Here is a 17,211-nt window from a genome sequence, read left to right as displayed (position 1 = left end):
CTGCATAATTTTGCTGGCACTTAAGTCATGTGTAAGATGGCCTCAAAACCATGAGCCCATAAGACATAGGAGCAGAATTAGGCCATTCAGCCCATTGAGTCTGCTCCACCATTCCATCATGACTGATCCCAGATCCCACTCAATCCCATACACTTACCTTCTCACCATATCCTTTGATGCCCCAACCGATCAGGAAACTACCAACTTCTATCTTAAATATACCCATGTACTTGGTCTCCACTGCAGTCTGTGGCAGAGCATTCCACAGATTTACTACTCTCTGGTTAAAAAAACTCCTCCTTACCTCTCTTCCAAACGGTTGCCCCTCAATTTTGAGGCTGTGCCCTCTAGTTCTGGATACCCTCATCATGGGAAACATCCTCTCCACATCCAACCTATTTAGTCCTTTCAACATTTGGTAGGTTTCAGTGAGATCCCCCCACATTTTTTTAAATTCCAGTGAGTACAGGCCCAAAGCTGCCAAAAGCTCCTCATATGTTAATCCCTTCATTCCTGGAATTATCCTCGTGAACCTCCTTTGGACTCTCTCCAATGACAACACATCCTTTCTGAGATATGGAGCCCAAAACTGTTGACAATACTCCAAGTGTGGTCTGACTAGTGTCTTATAAAGGCTCAGCATTCTCTCCTTGCTTTTATGTTCTATTCCCCTTGAAATAAATGCCAATATTGCATTTGTCTTCTTTACCACAGACTCAACCTGTAAATTAACCTTCTAGGAGTCTTGCAGGAAGGCTCCTAAGTCCCTGTGCATCTCCGATGTTTGAACCTTCTCCCCATTTAGAGAATAACTATTGTTCCTTTTACTAAGATGTATTATCGTACGTTTCCCAACACTATATTCCATCTGCCACTTTTTTGCCCATTCTTCCAATTTGTCTAAGTCCTGCTACAATCACATTGCTTCCTCAGCACTACCTACCCCTCCACCTATCTTCCTATCATCCACAAACTTTGCCACAAAATCATCAATTCCATTATCCAAATCATTGACAAAATGTGAAAAGTAGCGGTCCCAATACTGACCCCTGAGGAACACCACTAGTCACTGGCAGCCAACCAGAAAAGGCCCCCTTTATTCTCACTCACTGCCTCCTGCCTGTCAGCCATTCCTCTATCCATGCAAGTATCTTTCCCGCCATGCCACAGGAGTTTATCTTGTTAAGCAGCCTCATGTGTGGCACCTTATCAAATGCCTTCTGAAAATCCAAGTAATGACATCCACTGCCACAAGTTACCACAAATTTCCAGCGAAAGGGAAACTTGACATTAATGTGCACTGGCTTCCACATAATGCTATCACACCATGCAGACAGTAAACAAGAAAAGTGGTTTGCAAAGAGGAACAATAACCTGGGACAGGGCAGTAGGAGACCAGGAGACATATGGGTTTTGTGGAGCTGGGAACGAAAGGTTAATATGACATGGCAAGAGGCAGCCAGATGTGTTTGTATTTTACGATTCACTGAACTAACTAAGGAGGCATCTACAGTAATCTGCACATCTAAGGGATACACAGTGCATAATCCTGCCTTCACAAACAACGCACTTTAACCCACACAAGATTTAACCATTCATTGTCTTCTAAAGATAGTTAATTTACATTTAGTGAGCACACACCACTTTATTCCTTGTCACCAACATTACTTTTAAAGCGGAGATAATCGAGCCGCACAAGTTGTTTTTAAATCAGCAACGCTCGTTTAATCTTTCCTTCCCTCCTGTTCGGAGTCCTGTACAGAGAAGCAGGTGGACCGAATTTCTCCAACCACGGTAACGTAGCAGTTCGGCAACACGCTATTACAGTTTGGGTCACTCCAGACTTCGGAGTTCAAATCTGGCATCATTTTGTAAGCAATCTGTGTACATCCTCCCTGTGGATTATGTAGGTGTTCCGCAGATGCTCTTTTTTTCCTCTCCACAGTCCAAAGATGCGCTGGGTAAGTTAACTGGTCATTGTAAATTGTCCCGTAATTAGGTTGGGGTTAATAGGGGTTGTCGGGGTCGCTGGGGCAGCGTGGCTCTGGGGGCCAGAGGAGACTATGCAGTGCTGTATTGTTAAATAAATAAATCAAATGAGGGCCGGGAATGGTACTGTCCTACCTTGCCCTAAGAGGACAAGCTGGGTGACAAGTTTCAGCTGCACGTGTTTATTGAACACTACAGTCCAAATTTTTAAGTTCATAGACAAACCTGCATTTCTGCAGCAAGTCACACCAGATACCATACTGGCGAAGGCATTGTATACCACAACTTCAATTGGGTGGGATGCCAATATTCCATTGTCAGCTAATCTTGTGCAACCTGCAAAGAGTACTTTAAGGCTGTTCCAGTATTTCCAGCATTCTCGGTCTATTATATAATGATTCAACATTGACCTTCCATGGAAATGCTCCTGCCGTTGATATTTATTTCTTGATTTTAAATAAAGAAACTAATCAAATTTCTAATGACATGTCAGTGATATTAAACCTGATTCTGATTCAAATACATTTCAATGCAATACTTCCACGATACTCAACGTCATCTTTATGTGCTGTGTCGTATGACATCATCATTACATACCGTGTCATGTGACAGAGGCAATCATGGTCTTTCCAAGACCATGATTGTTGTTGTCAAATTTTTCTACAGAAGTGGTCTGCCATTGCCTTCTTCTGGGCAGTGTCTTTTCAAGACCAATGACCCCTGCATTATCAATGCTCTTCAGAGATTGTCTGCCTGGTGTCAGGGGTCGCATAACCAGGACTTGTGATATGCACCAGCTACTCCCATGGCTTCACGTGACTCTGATCGTGGGGTTGAGTGGGGGCTACACCTTGCCCGAAGGTGACCTGCAGGCTAGCAGAGGGAAGGAGTGCCTTACACCTCCTTTGTTTGAGATGTATCTCCACCCCACCAGAATACCAATGTGATGAATTAGATGGCTTCTCCCTTTTGCATGATACAGTACCCCAAACAGTTACAAACTCTCTTCTGTAATACTCAATACCAAATCCATCTTGACATCCTTCTCTAAATGCCTCTCATTACTAATCCATAATAGAAAATTAGTTAACAAAAAAATATCAGTGTGATCTCTCTAGATTAAATTTGAGAGGAAAGCAGAATGATCTAGTAAAGCTGTTTAAAATGTTAAACAGAGTGAATTAAATCTGTAATGTGGACACTTTATTACAGCCAGTTTACTTTGAAATGAAGTCATAAACTATGCGTGTAAATTTGAAACTATACCCCCAAACAGCCATTCATCTTAGACAACTGAAATCAGTATTTTTGTTAGATTTGTTGAGTGATAGGTAGATAATAAATGGAGATGAAATACAGTCATCTAGGATCTAACAGAGGTGAGATGTGATCTTCTTGTAGTCAAGTTCCCAAAAAATACGCCATGAATTGTTACTAGACCTTGGCTATGGTCACTCCTTGGTGCAACAAAGTTCTCCCAGCTGCATGATGTAGCACCCAGATACTGGTCTCTGACTTTCTGCTGTCTAATGGAAGGAACAATGTTTTGCCCTGTAGGAATTCCTCACACTTTGATGCTGTGTATATATTGGTATTTTTGTTCAGAAAGTTAACAGTAAGAACTTGATGTTCTTTAATTAAGGCTTCAAAAATAATCAATATAAGTATATATATACTATAGGCAAAGATTTTTTAAAACATTTTTGATTTATGTAGAGACAAAATCCATCCCAACATTAGCACATTTATGCATGCTGATGTTTAAAGGAAATATAAAAATGCTAACATATCATATAATAACGATTATAGAGTATACAAGTTTTGGTCATTTGCATCATTTACAATTTATGTAGCAATCTGATACAAGTCTTTTTTGAGAAATGATACATAATAATTTTTTTAGTCAAGTGTATTCCTGACTGATAGACTTGTTAATGATGAACTTGCAACAAACCTTAAATCACAATTTTAAAGAATGTTACTTACATAAAATTGTATTGCAGCAAATAATTCCCATAATCAAAACACCAGGCAAGAATAGATTTGATTTCCTATTCTCTATCTGGTTTAAAGAGAATAAAGTCAGTACAATGATTGTTGACCTGGTGTCTTTGAGCTCCTACCTGTACCAAGCTATATCCTGTGCGCTGAATCAATGTACGTAAACTTGCTTCTTTTACAGTTCCGGTTAATCCATCCCCGTTTTTTTGATTTGATTCCATTGTGTGTGATTATCAGCAAAATAAATCAGGATAATTAGAGGTGCTCACTGAAATCAAATCCAAATTTAACACGCATTTAATCAAAATTACATCAAAGTTTTGGCGCATTTTGTTAAAGCTCTAAGAAATTGCTGCAACAATTGCTATTAAATTGCAACCGTGCCTATATGTAACAGACAACACCTAAAGCATAGAGTAATATAAAACACCCTAGAGTGCTCCGCACAGAAACAGCCATTTAATCCGCTTGATCTGCACCAATCTTCTGTTTCACTGAGCTTTCTACATTTCTGCTTCATCTAAAGCTGTCAGCACATCTTCTCTTCTTCCCTCATGCTTTTTGACTTCTCCCCAAAAATGTATACTTCACACCTCAGATGTTCTCTGTGAACTGTTTCATTCAAGATAAGCTTCCTTCTGGATGTTTTTTTAATAGGATTTTATTAGTGACTGTTTTAAATTCACAGATTGGTGGGAGGAGGTGCCGCTTAAATGAAAAACATTGGACTTGAACAAGATGTGTTCAATAAATATTACTGATCTACAGTTTAAAGACACTTATTGCACCATTGGGCATAAGCAAATTAAAATAAATGCAGTTATTTGCATTTACAAAACACAAAAAATTAACAGCTCAGTGGCATAATATTGTAGGAGATTTCAAGGCATCTTAGTTGACAATCAGATTTATAAAACGGGAATATTTTCAGTCACAAACACAAGAAAATCTGCAAAACGCTGGAAATCCAAAGCAACACACACAAAATGCTGGAGGAACTCAGCAGGCCAGGTAGCATCTATGGAAAAGAGTAAAACAGTCAACATATTGGGCCATGACCCTTCATCAGGACTGGAAAGAAAGAGGAGAAGTCAGAAAAAGAAGGTGGGGAAGGGGAGGACAAAGTACAAGGTGGTAGGTGATAGGTGAAACAGGGAGAGGGGAGGGATGAAGTAAAGAGCTGGGAAGTTGATTGGTGAAAGAGATGAAGGAGTGGAGATGGGAGAGGATAGAAGACCACGGAAGAAAGGGAAGGAGGAGGAACACCAGAGGGAGGTGATGGGCGGGTAAGCAGATAAGGTGAGAGAGGGGAACAGGAATGGGGAATGGAGAAAGGGGAATGGTGAAGGAGATGGGGGTGGGGGGATGGGGAGGTTGCAATTACCAGAAGTTAGAGAAATCGATGTTCATGCCATCAGGTTGGAGGCTACCCAGACAGAATATAAAGGTGATGCTCCTCCAACCTGCGTGTGACCTCATCATAACAGTACAGGAGATCATGGACAGACATGCCGGACATTTTCGATCAGTTTTCTTAGTACTTTTCCCCTCCTGCCACTTTATTTCTTTGCTCTGTTGCAACAGGGTGAAAAGCACTTTAAATAAGATTCTGGTCAGGTTAGGCACTTTTAGCCTGCTGTCATGGACCTTTGCACCAGGCAATGTGACTCAAGCATTGAGGCTGGTTTTACATCGGAATGTGTCAATCCATCAGTTTTGATTTTTTTCCTTTCATTGCTTCTGTATCAACACAAATTTAGTAAAAATTGGTTCAGGTGATTGGAGATTATATTGCACTATTACATTGAAAAATTCTCTGGACAAACAGCAGATGAGCTACTGTTTGTAACATTCAGTCATACCTTCTGAGCTTCTCAGGAATGCTACATACAATGCACCAGAAAGACCTCAACATACGGATGTCTGTTCATATTGCCTGCACTAATCTAGCCAGCATTTATTTGCTGTGGACAGTATAAAAACTAGATTCAGAGCGAGAATATAAAAACTAGATTCAAACTGCTAGCCGGAAGTTTGATCCAGATGACTGATATCCTTCACAGAATGTACTTGGACTGTCATGTATATTGCAAAATGGAATTTAAGCTATTCCTAGGATTTGATTATGGCAATGTATTCAGCACAAGTGACAGTATTTGTGTTTCCCATCTGTTTATGTCAGGGGTTCCCAACCTGGAGTCCATGGACCCTCAGTTAACGGTAGAGGTCAATAGCATAAAGAAGGTTGGGAACCCCGTAGGAAATGAACGTTGGCTATCATAACCTTTATATTTCAATTATTCTTGTAGATTCTGTGGGAAATTCTTTTCAATTTAAGCCACTGTTATGCTAGTGGATTCAGGTTTGATGCCTCACTTTTTAATTTCTGTTTTTGCACTACTCATTTTACATGTATTGCATTATGCTGCTTCCACAAAGTTAACAAATTTCACAATATATTCTGGTGATAAACCTGATTCAGATTCACTAAGTGATCATCTCAAGACTGTAGAAATGGAATAGATGTGATTTACTAAAGTAACAGCAAAGTGAGAAGATGCTAATGAAACCAACTGATTTGACTGAACCGAAGAGTATCGATGAGGGTTTTGATTAACTAATTTTGTTCTTTTAATTCTTAAGTAAATCAGGAAAGCTCTTTCCATTGGTCAGCAAGTTGATAACTAGAGAACGTGGTTGCAAAATTAGAATTGTTAGAGTTTGATATCTTGAGTCTGTATCTGCTTTAGAATTACGAAGTTGCAACCAGCGCAGGTATACATTTGAGAGGCAGATTGCACCGGATGAGGTATTGATGCTGATGACTGACAGTGCAGATGATGCTTGCCAGATTGATAATGTAGTAATCAGTTTGTAACACTGATCAGTGGGTTTGCACTTTGAAGCTCAGTGGCCTACCTAGTACTCTAAAAGGTTTTGATGACTTCCATAGCTTTCTTCAAGTTGTTATCCCTTCCTATCTTTCTTTTCTAGCCAGCCCAGTTGTGTGTTTACTTATCCTGTGGCAAACTGGCATCTAGTTCAACTATCCTCATTATCAAGTCCTTTCTGCAGGCCACCGATCCCTGGTATCTTATCACTGGCCAATCCTGCTCCCGTATTTCTTTTCAGATCACACCTGGCATCACGCAGTGAGTTGGTGGGTGTGATTGTGAAACAGAGTGACATTCCAGTTGAACTTTAGCTCTGTGGTTAGGTTCTAACTCTTGGGTATCCAAAATGGAAATGTCAAGTCAAAGTAAATTTATTATCGAAATATATACATGTCACCATGTATGACCTTGAGATTTCACTTTCTTGCAGGCATTTATAAGAAAATAAAGAAATACAAATAAGGAAAAACTCTAAACATCAAAGGTGACAAACAACCAATGTGCAAAGGAAGACAAATTGTGCAAATGATAAAAAAGGTAAATAAAAAATACTGAGGACACGAATTGTTGAGTCCTTGAAAGTGAGTCTGTAGATAGTGGAGTTAGTTTAGCATTGAGGTGAGTGAAGTTATCTACACTGGTTCAGGAGCCCGACGGTAACAGGGTAATACCGTCAGCTTCTGTGGATTTCTGAATCAGCCGCAGTGCTGCCTGGTGTTGTGAACTTCAGTTCTGAATGCTGTTTGCATGCTTTATTGTTTGCACAATTTGTTTTTCTTTCCCCCTCTCTCTACACATTGGGTATTCAATGGCCTTCTTTTGTTTTTAATGGGCACTATTGGGTTTCTTTGTTGCGTGGTTGCCTGTAAGAAGTCAAAGCTCAAGGTTGTATACAGTATACATACCTTGATAATAAATGTACTTTGAATTTTGAACTTTGAACAATTTCTGAACCTGGTAGCATGGGACCTAAGGCTCCTGTACCTCCTGCCCGATTGTAATAGAGAGAAAAGGATGTGGCCTGGATCCTCAGGGGATCCTTAATGGTGAATGTTGCTTTCATGTGGCAGTGTACGTTATAAATAATCTGAATGATGGGGAGGGCTTTGCCTATGATAGACAAGAGTTCTATCCACCACATTTTGTAGACTTCTTTGCTCCTGGGTATTGGAGTTTCCATACAAATTAATGGAAATTAAACCAAAAAGTCAAAAGTCTGATATGGGGTGAAATTGGCACAGGGGAAGGCATGTTTGTATCATCTGCACTTAAATTCGAGATGAGTGTGGGTTTAGAAGGCAGTGGAATGGAAAGAGGTGGATCAGTAAGCTTCACCTGTTGGCAATTGCTTCACCCAGTAATAACCACAGCCCACTGTTCCATGAAAATCAAACTAAGTTCTAAAGCTGAAAATCTGAAATGAAGCAGGAAATGCATGAAACATCCAGTGAGTCAGGCAGCATCTGTGGAAAGAGAATCAGAGTTAATGCTTCGGATTTGTCACTCCTCATCAGAATAGAGAAAGAGAGATTTAAAATAAGATTATTTGCAGGAAAGTTGGCAGGGAAAAAAATGGACAGGAGAAAGAAAATGTCTGTAATAGGGTGAAATCAGATCAAAAGGGTAAATGGGGAAGTTAGATGGCAGTATGCTTTGATGTCAATTCCAAGTTAGGGTTTACTAATTGGAGAGCTGTGGGACATGCCTGTCAGGTCAAAACAAATTCTGACAATACTGGAGAAACTCAATATGTTAGTCAGCACCTGTGGAAAGAGAAGCAGTCAGTCATTCGGATCTGCAATCCTTTTTCAGAACACATGCTGCATAAATGGAGAGAGAGAAAATCTGAGCCAATATCATAGGATAATGGGCAGAATTGGCCAGATAGAGTGAGTTACCTAAAGTTGGAGAATTTCATGTTGAATTAGGAGTATTGCAATATGCCCAGACGGAAGATAAGGTGTTGTTTCTCCACCTTGTTTTGGGCCTTGCTACAACATTGCTGGTGGCTGCAGGAGAAGGAGGGAGTGGGAGTAGGATGTTGAATTAGAGTGGCAGACATCCTGAAGCTCGGGGTCACTCCTGCAGACCCCAGGCAAATGCAATGTTAGCATTCATTTCCAGAGGACTAGAATATAAAAACAAGGATGTAATGCAGAGGCTTTATAAGATATTGGTCAGACCACATGGAGTATTCGAAGCAGCTTTGGACCCCTTATCCAAGAATGGATGTGCTGAGGTTCCAGAAGAGGTTTGCAAACATGATCCCAGGAATTAAAGAGTTAATGTATGACAAGTGTTTAATGGCTCTTGGCCTGTACTCACTGGAGTTTAGAAGAGTAAGAGGTGATCCCATTGAAACCTACCTAATATTGGAAGGCCCAGATAGAATGACCATGAAGAGGATGTTACCAATAGGGGGCAGAGTCTAGGACAGAGGGGGCAGCCTCAGAATAGAAGAATACCCCTTTAGAACAGAGATGAGGGAGAATTTTTTTAGCCACAGGGTGGTGAATCTGTTCAACTCATTGCCACAAATGGCTGTAGATACCAGGTCATTGGGTATGCTTAAAGCACAGGTTGATAGGTTCTCCATTAGTAAGTTCATCAATGTGTACGGGGAGAAGGCAAGAGAATGGTGTTGAGAGGGAAAATAAATTATAATTGGATGGTGGAGCAGACATGATGGCCAAATTCTTCTCACATGTCTTATGGTCTTATGCACTCAGTACAGGTGCTCTGCAAAGTCATCATTTAACCTGCATTTGGCGTCACCATTGTTGTGAAGACCACATTGTATCACCTGGCTTCAGTGCAGTAGACAGGAAGAAGTGTAAGTACGTTGCTGCTTCACCAAGTAAGATAGCTTGAAATGGTTTACAGAGAAGTGAAAGATCAGATGTTCTACATAGCTATTCTATGTGGGTCAGTGCCTGTCTCCTGCTTGCTAGCAATGATAGTGTCCACATAGAGTATATGTCACCTACACCATGTAATATATTTGCATACAGTCTGTTGTATAGCTGGCATAAGAGCACATTGTCATATGTGTAAGTGTGAGGTCTGCAGCAATTCTAAATTATGTGTGTACATTACAGCATATATATTTCATGTATGAGTCTTGGTAGATAGACAGTGGGGCAGGTGAGTGATGAGGATCCAATGAATGCAGTCTGATGAAGGGTCTCGGCCCTAAATGTCGACTGTTTATGCCCCTCCACAGATGACTTATTGAGTTCCTTCAGCATTGTGTGTGTGTGTGTGTGTGTGTGTGTGTGTTTTGCTCTGCATTTCCAGTATCTGCAGAATCTCTTGAGTTTATCAATGCATTTGACAGGAACGTGGCATTTTATGTCGCACTCACCAACCTTGACCAATGTGAGAACTTCCATAAATTATGGCATTGCCTCCAGGTTCTTGGTGTTTGGTTTCTGGCATTAACTGAGCTACAGTGGAGCTCCTGCCCCACTTCTCCACTAACCTGGGCTCTGTCCTGACCTTCTGTCTTGTCTGTGTGGAGTTTATGTGTTCTTCCTCTAACCATGTAGACTTCCTTCTGGCTGTTTCAACTTCCCTCCACGTCGAGTTGGCTGGTTAAATTGCCCCTAGTTGGGAGGTAAATATGGGAACCAGGGAGCTGAGGAGAAAATGGACTTCAGGGAAAATTAGTGGGGAATCTGTGAGCTGGCAAAGACTTGAAGTATTGAATCCTCCCCTTCAAATCATAAAGCAATATGAGCACATGAACACTGCATGTTTGACAGAGGTTCACCTGATACCCTACAGATCCAAGCGTAAACTTGTACTTCACATTTTCTCTTCTAAAAGTGGATCTATAAACACAAGATTCTGCAGATGCTGTAGATCCCAGAGCAACACACACCACAAATGCTGGCGAAACTCAGCAGGCCAGGCAGTATCTATGCAAGAGAACAAAGAGTCGACATTTCGGATGGATACCCTTCATCACTATTGGAATTTAAAGGGGGCAGAAGCTAGAAGAAGAATGTGAGGGGAAGGGAAGGGGTACGAGCTGACAGGTGATAGGTGAAATTGGGCCGGGGGGAGAAAGCTGGGTGGGTGGTGGAGGGGTATGAAGTAAGACTGGAAGGTGATACGTGGCTGAATGTAAAAGGTGGAGGAGGAGGAATCTGATAGGAAAGCAGATTAGACCATCCACTTATGGAAGGGCTCCTGGCACCTGAGTCAGCCCTTTAATTGAGCAGTCCCTATAATCGGTGCACCTCCCCTTTAATTGAGCAGTCCCTATAATTGGTGCTAGTCTTTCTTAAGATGGGTGGGCCCCAGGCTAACTATCCAGCAATTCTCTGCCACAGTTAATGCTGCCAGTGAAATCCTCCAGGACTGGTTTCACAGGTTGTGTCTCTATCTCTTTTAAGTGGGGCTAAGAGCAAGACCTCAACAAACATAGAAACACCAGAAGGACAGACGAGGGGTACAATTTTGTTTTATTCTGACACCTGGGTACTTTACAAGACACTGTCCTGTCACAGTCCAAGGGCAGGTAGGGTCTCCTTCCATACTGTAAAGCTTCAGGTTTATCAATATTTATCAGAAGACAGTTTGATAATAAGTAACCCAAATATAAAAGGAATATAAATGTTGATTGTTTATTCCTCTCCGTAGATACTCTTGACCTGCTGAGTTCCTCCAGCATTTTGTGTGTGTTACTCTGGATTTCCAGCATCTGCAGAATCTCTTGTGAATATAAAATAATCGTCGTCTGGACGTGGTTCTATTAAATGGCAGTTGATTGGTTTGATGAAGGGTCTCCCTTATTTTTCACTGTGATATTAAAAAAAACTAGCTAATACCAAAACTCCGTCGATCCTGAATAAACCACCTGGACTTCTGTCAATGGTGGTAATTTCCTGCTTTGGTTTGCTGGGGCAGGAGGAATGATGTAACACGCACATAATGCTGGAGGAACTCCAGCAGGCCGGGCACCGTCTATGGAAAAGAGTTTCGGGCTGATTCGATGAAGGGTCTCGGCCCGAAATGTCGACTGTTGACTCTTCCATAAACACTGCCTGAACTGTTGAGTTCCTCTAGCATTTTGTGCGTGTTGCTTTGGATTTCCAGCACCTGCGGATTTTATCGTGGTGGGAATGGTGCTAAACGTTTGCAGGTGTAAGGAAGGCAGGGTACAGTACAAAAGGTCGCCGCCGTTAACGCGTTTCCACCTGCGTAACCAGTTTCCCCGGGGCTACTCGCCGCCGGCAGATCGCACTCTGGACCTTTCACGGAATTGGGGTTTTGCGTCGGTGTCATCAATCTCCCGTTGACCACGTGATGCCAGACAGCACTGGGTGATGGGGTGGGGTGATGTTGTGGGGCTTCGGGGGTAGGGTGTAGTGGTTCCACGATCATGAAGCAGGAAACGTTGGCTTGTAAGGCGCCTAGAGCTCTCGCTGCCTCATCCTGTCTTCAGCACGGAGAGAGCTCCCTCGAAAGAAGCGTGGTTACTGCCCGAGGGCACAAGATAACTAAGACCCTGGTTGTTTGTCTTGCGCTGATCAATTGTAGTTTGTTTCAGACATGTTGACTCTGGCTTAAAGCACATATGGTGGCCGTGGCTGTTGTGTAACAGAGTTAAAGGGCACGGTAGCTTGCAAGGAAATATCACATTTGCCTATACAGTTGATATAATCTTCAAAAGGCAAAAAAAAAGTGGATTCTAAGGCATTGTTTTAAAAATGCTTTCTTGGTGCTTGGGGGTGTAATGCACCGGTCCCTAAACACTATCCTCTATCTGCAAGCGTTTTCTTTTTCCAAAACGAATCAACGGCTACTAGTTTTGCTTCTCAGATTTTACAGGGTGCGTAAAACTTTTACCATCCCTAATCTGCCTGTCAATTCTAAACTTGGGTTCAAGATACATTTTTTAAAAACACAAGTCACCAACTAGTTGCGTTCCTGCTTTTACTTTTTAAAAAAAATTAAACAATTCACTGCAGGTAACAACTTTAACATACCGAATCGCCAACACGTAAAAAGGCTTTTTTTTACCTGAGCAATTTCAGAGATCAGCGCCCGGAAAAGTCCTCCTTGATTATGGGTGAGTCGGCGACGTGTCACCAGTTAATTTTGTAATCAACGTATCTCAAATCCAAAGGTTCAGCTGGGCGACTGTTTAACAATTCACCCAGGTTAAACTTTAACTCGCTCTATCTCCCCACGCAGCAGCCTTCACTCGGCACGATTAGCTACTGGTAGTTACTGCTGCCAGAGTTGGAGCAGGATTTTACACCAGAATGATAGCTTTCCGTCACTTATAAATACATTTAGGATTGTTATAACGTTGATCCTCTGACTCCCGTGTTGTGTGGTACATATCAAGTGCTTTCATTGTTTTCTAAATCTCTTTCCCACTGCTGGTATATTTTCCCTTGACGGTGCAGAGGAATAGGAGGCATCTGAAACCCATAGAATACAGGACAGAATGGACCGCTCTCCCAAGCACTTTCACCATTGGGAATGTGTTGCCCCTGTCATGGCTATTGATGATACATGGGATCTGTGGCCCACTTTGGGATGTTTGCCCTGTCCGGAGAGCAATGCACCTAGGCCAGTCAGGGTTTCTTGACATGGACAGGGAATGGCGCCATATGGATGTTGGGTAGGCAGAAGGGATTTGTTTCTTTATGCATTTAATTACTAGATTCAATAGTACAGCACAGCACCATGACCTGCAGAGCCTGGCCCTGTGTTAACCCAGTATGGTACAGTGCTGTATGGACTCTTCGACCCATGACGTTGTACTGACTTGTATAGACCTACCCTACAATCAGTCTAACCTCTCCTTTAGAGTAACCTCGCCTACACAGTTCATAGCCAGCCATTTACCTTACGTCCTTGCACCCACAAATCTCTGTGTCTAAAAGCCTACCTCTGGCAGCTCCTGCAAACGTCCCTCCGCTCACCTTTAATGGCTGACCTCTGGTATTGGCCCGTGTCACTCTGGTGCCATATTGCTCTTTGTTCTAGGGTTATGATGCTAAAGTTATAGAGAAACAGAGTCTTCTGGGCAGTGTCTTTACCAGACAAGTGACCCCAGCCATTATCAATACTCTACAGAGGTTGTCTGCCTGGCGGAAGTGGTCACACAACCAGGACTTGTGATATGTACCAGCTGTTCATATGACCATCCACCACCTGCTCCAATGGCTTCACGTGACCCTGATCGAAGGGCTAAGCAGATGCTGCACCTTGCCCAAGCATGATCTGTAGGCCTGCGAAGGAAAGGAGAGCCTTGCACCTCCTTTGGTAGAGAGTAATGGAGCAGGGAAACAGACCTTTGGCCTAGCTCATCCTTGCCGACCAGGACACCTTAAGATACAGCAGGAGTATTAGGCCATTTATCCCTTCGACTGCTCCGCCAATTGATCATGGCTGATTTATTTTCCCTCTCCTTCATCCTGCTGGGACCACTCTCTTCCTGGTTTGCTCATTCATCCCACCCAGAAAACATAGGAGGTGTAACACCTGTCCCTTCACTCCTCCCTACCCACCATCCAGAGACTTGAACAGTGCCAAGTTAGACAGAGGTTCACCTGCACCTCCTCAAACCCAGTCTAATGCACTCTGTGCTCACAATGTGGCCTACTCTGTATTGGTAAAGCCAAGTGTAAAATAGGCAACATTTTTGCGGAGCTCCTGTTCTCTGACTGTAACGGTCATCTTGAACTCCTGGTTGCATGTTATTTCAAACCCCCTTCCCTTACCCACACTGGCCCATCTATCTATCTGTTGCCTTCTCCATTGCTGTGGAGAGGCCAAATGTTATTTGGAAGAATCACACCTTAAGTTCCGCTCGGGTAGCTTACCATCAATGACAGGAACATTGAGTTATCCAGTTTCAGATAACTCACAGCCCTGGTGTTCTCCTACCACACACACTCTTCTGTTTTTCTAATTCCCTTCCTCACTTGTTCACTTCTCCATTCCTTTTACACAGTATAGCACAGGAACAGACCCTTTGTCCCATAATGTTCTGCTGAATGCTCTGCCACAGACTGTGGTGGAGGCCAAGTCCGTGGGTATACTTAAGACGGAAGTTGATAGTTTCCTGATCGGTCAGGGCATCAAAGGATATGGCAAGAAGGCAGGTGTATGTAGTTGAGTGGGATCCGGCATCAGCCATCATGGAATAGTGGAGCAGACTCAATGGGCTATATGGCCTAATTCTGCTCCTGTGTCTTATGGTCTTGTGCAACTAATTAAGCTAGTAATTAAATGCCTGTATAAACAAAGCCTTCTGCTTACAGGAGGTCCATATTCCTCTGTTACAGACAGGATAGACAAAGGAGAATCTGTGGATGTTAACACGAGGAATTCTGCAGATGCTGGAAATTCAAGCAACACACATCAAAGTTGCTGGCGAACGCAGCAGGCCAGGCAGTGGATGTTGATTACTTGTGTTTTCAGAAGGCCTTTGATAAGGTGCCGTGGATCTTCTCCATGGATTGTCCCCTTGTCGTGGTGGAGAGGCTTGTGTGGTCCTGAGATCCCGAGAGAGATGCCGTCTGGAGCTATGCTCCTGGTAGGGTCACCCATGGCGGTAAGGTCGAGGGTGAGGTCCCTGATAAAGAACAATCCAACCAAGACCTCAACGGTGGAACAGACGGACGAAGTTACTTCGAACTCAACGGCTGTGAAGGCAGATGAAGGCTGCAACAAATCCATCAGCTCCAATCGTCATGGTTTCCATGCCATTGGAATCAGTTGGTTGATTTGTGAAGTATCGTGTGCTTCTTGGAGTGCAACATCAAGTACACGTTAAACAAATATGCACACAGGTGTCTTCACTCTGTGGGCCACTTCAGAACGAAGACCATCATCCTCGACCTCGAGGGATAGCCACGACAATGACGACGATAAGGTGCCGCACATCAGACTGCTGAACCGGATGAGAGCCCATGGTATGACAGGAAAGATGCTAGCATGGATAGACAATTGACTGACTGGCAGGAGGTAAAGTGTGGGAATAATGCAAGCCTTTTCTGGTTAGCTGCCAGTGACTAGTGGTGTTCTGCAGGGCTCATTTCATATTATATGCTAAAGATCTGGGTGACAGAATTGATAGTTTTGTGGCTAAGTTTGCGGATGGTACAAAGATATCTGAAGGGGTGGGTGGTGTTGAGGAAGCAGGGAGTTTGCAGAAGTTCTTGGACGGGTTAGCAGAACGGGCAAAGAAGGTATCAGATGGAATACAGTGTAGGGAAATGTATGGTCATACACTTTGGAACAAGGAATAAAGGCATAGTCTATTTTCTAAATGGCGAGTGAATTCAGAAATGGGAGATATAAAGGGACTTAGAAATCCTAGTGTAGGATCCTCTAAAGGTGAACTTGCAGGTTGGTCTGTCATAAGGAAGGTAAATGCAATGTTAACCTTCTTTTCAAGAGGACTGAAAGATAAAAGAAAGGATATAATGTCAGACCACATTTGGAATATTGTAAGCAGTATTTGGGCACAGTATCTCAGAAAGGACATTGTTGGCATTGGAGGCGGTCCAGGGAAAGTTTATGAGAATGATCCCAGGAATGAAAGGGTTAATGTATGAGGAGTGTTTGGTGGCTCTGGGACTGTACTCAGATGTTTAGAAGAATCAGGGGGAGACCTTACTGAAACCTTTCAAAAATTGGCAGGCTTAAGTAGAGTGGATGTGGAAAGGAAAGGATGTTTCCTATAGTAGGGTAGTTTAGACACCGCTTCAGAACAGAAGGATGATCCTTTAGAACAAAGATGAGGAGGAATTTCTTTAGCTAGAGGGTGGTGAATCTGGAAATCATTGCCACATATAACTGTAGAGACAAGTGGTTGGGTGTCAAAGGTTTCTGGGAGAAGGCAAAAGCTTAGGGCTGAGAGGCATAATAAATCAATCAGCCATGATGGAATAGCAGAGCAAACTTGATGGGCTGAGTGGCCTAATTCTGGTCCTGTGCCTTAGTCTTACTGATCTCGCTGGAACTTACCAAAAATGTAACTGCCTGGATGTGGAGAGGATGTTTCCTATACTTGAGGGTCAAGGGCCAGAAGGACTAGCCTCAGAAAAGAAGGGAGTGCCTTTGGAACAGAAATGAGGAAGTGCTGCATCTCTGGATTTCATTGCCAGAGATGGCTGTGGAGGTGAATTTATTGTGTGTATTTAAAGTAGAGGTTGAGAGGTTCTTAATTGTTAAGGGTATCAATGATTGTGGGAAGAATGCAGGAGAATGATATTGAGGGGCTTAATAAATGAGCCATGATTGAATAGCAGAGTGGACGGAATGGTCGGATTCTGCTCCTATATCTCATGCTCAT

At 42.7% G+C, this 17,211-nt stretch overlaps 1 protein-coding gene across 8 annotated transcripts in view; it reads right to left on the bottom strand.

Annotated features, from left to right (window-relative positions):
* a1cf (apobec1 complementation factor) overlaps positions 1-13,003 on the bottom strand; it is a 46,361-nt gene extending 33,358 nt beyond the window's left edge. For 2 of the 8 annotated variants that reach the window (XM_063071601.1, XM_063071604.1), the window contains exons 1-2: positions 10,366-12,854; positions 4,113-4,258 (exon numbers count right to left, since the gene is read on the bottom strand). In XM_063071601.1, the coding sequence (XP_062927671.1) occupies positions 4,113-4,211 (99 nt within the window). In that variant the 5' untranslated portion in view covers positions 4,212-4,258; positions 10,366-12,854. Of the gene's footprint in view, positions 1-3,975; positions 4,052-4,112; positions 4,259-10,365; positions 12,857-12,914 lie in introns of those variants that run through there. The other 6 variants (XM_063071600.1, XM_063071606.1, XM_063071599.1 and 3 more) reach the window with 6 other exon arrangements.
* Between the last annotated feature and the right edge of the window lie 4,208 nt (positions 13,004-17,211).

This window comes from Mobula hypostoma, chromosome 19, assembly GCF_963921235.1.
Source record: "Mobula hypostoma chromosome 19, sMobHyp1.1, whole genome shotgun sequence".
Taxonomy (NCBI): domain Eukaryota; kingdom Metazoa; phylum Chordata; class Chondrichthyes; order Myliobatiformes; family Myliobatidae; genus Mobula; species Mobula hypostoma.
Note: the sequence above shows the minus strand (reverse complement) of the source record. Positions and strands in the feature narration are given on the sequence as shown.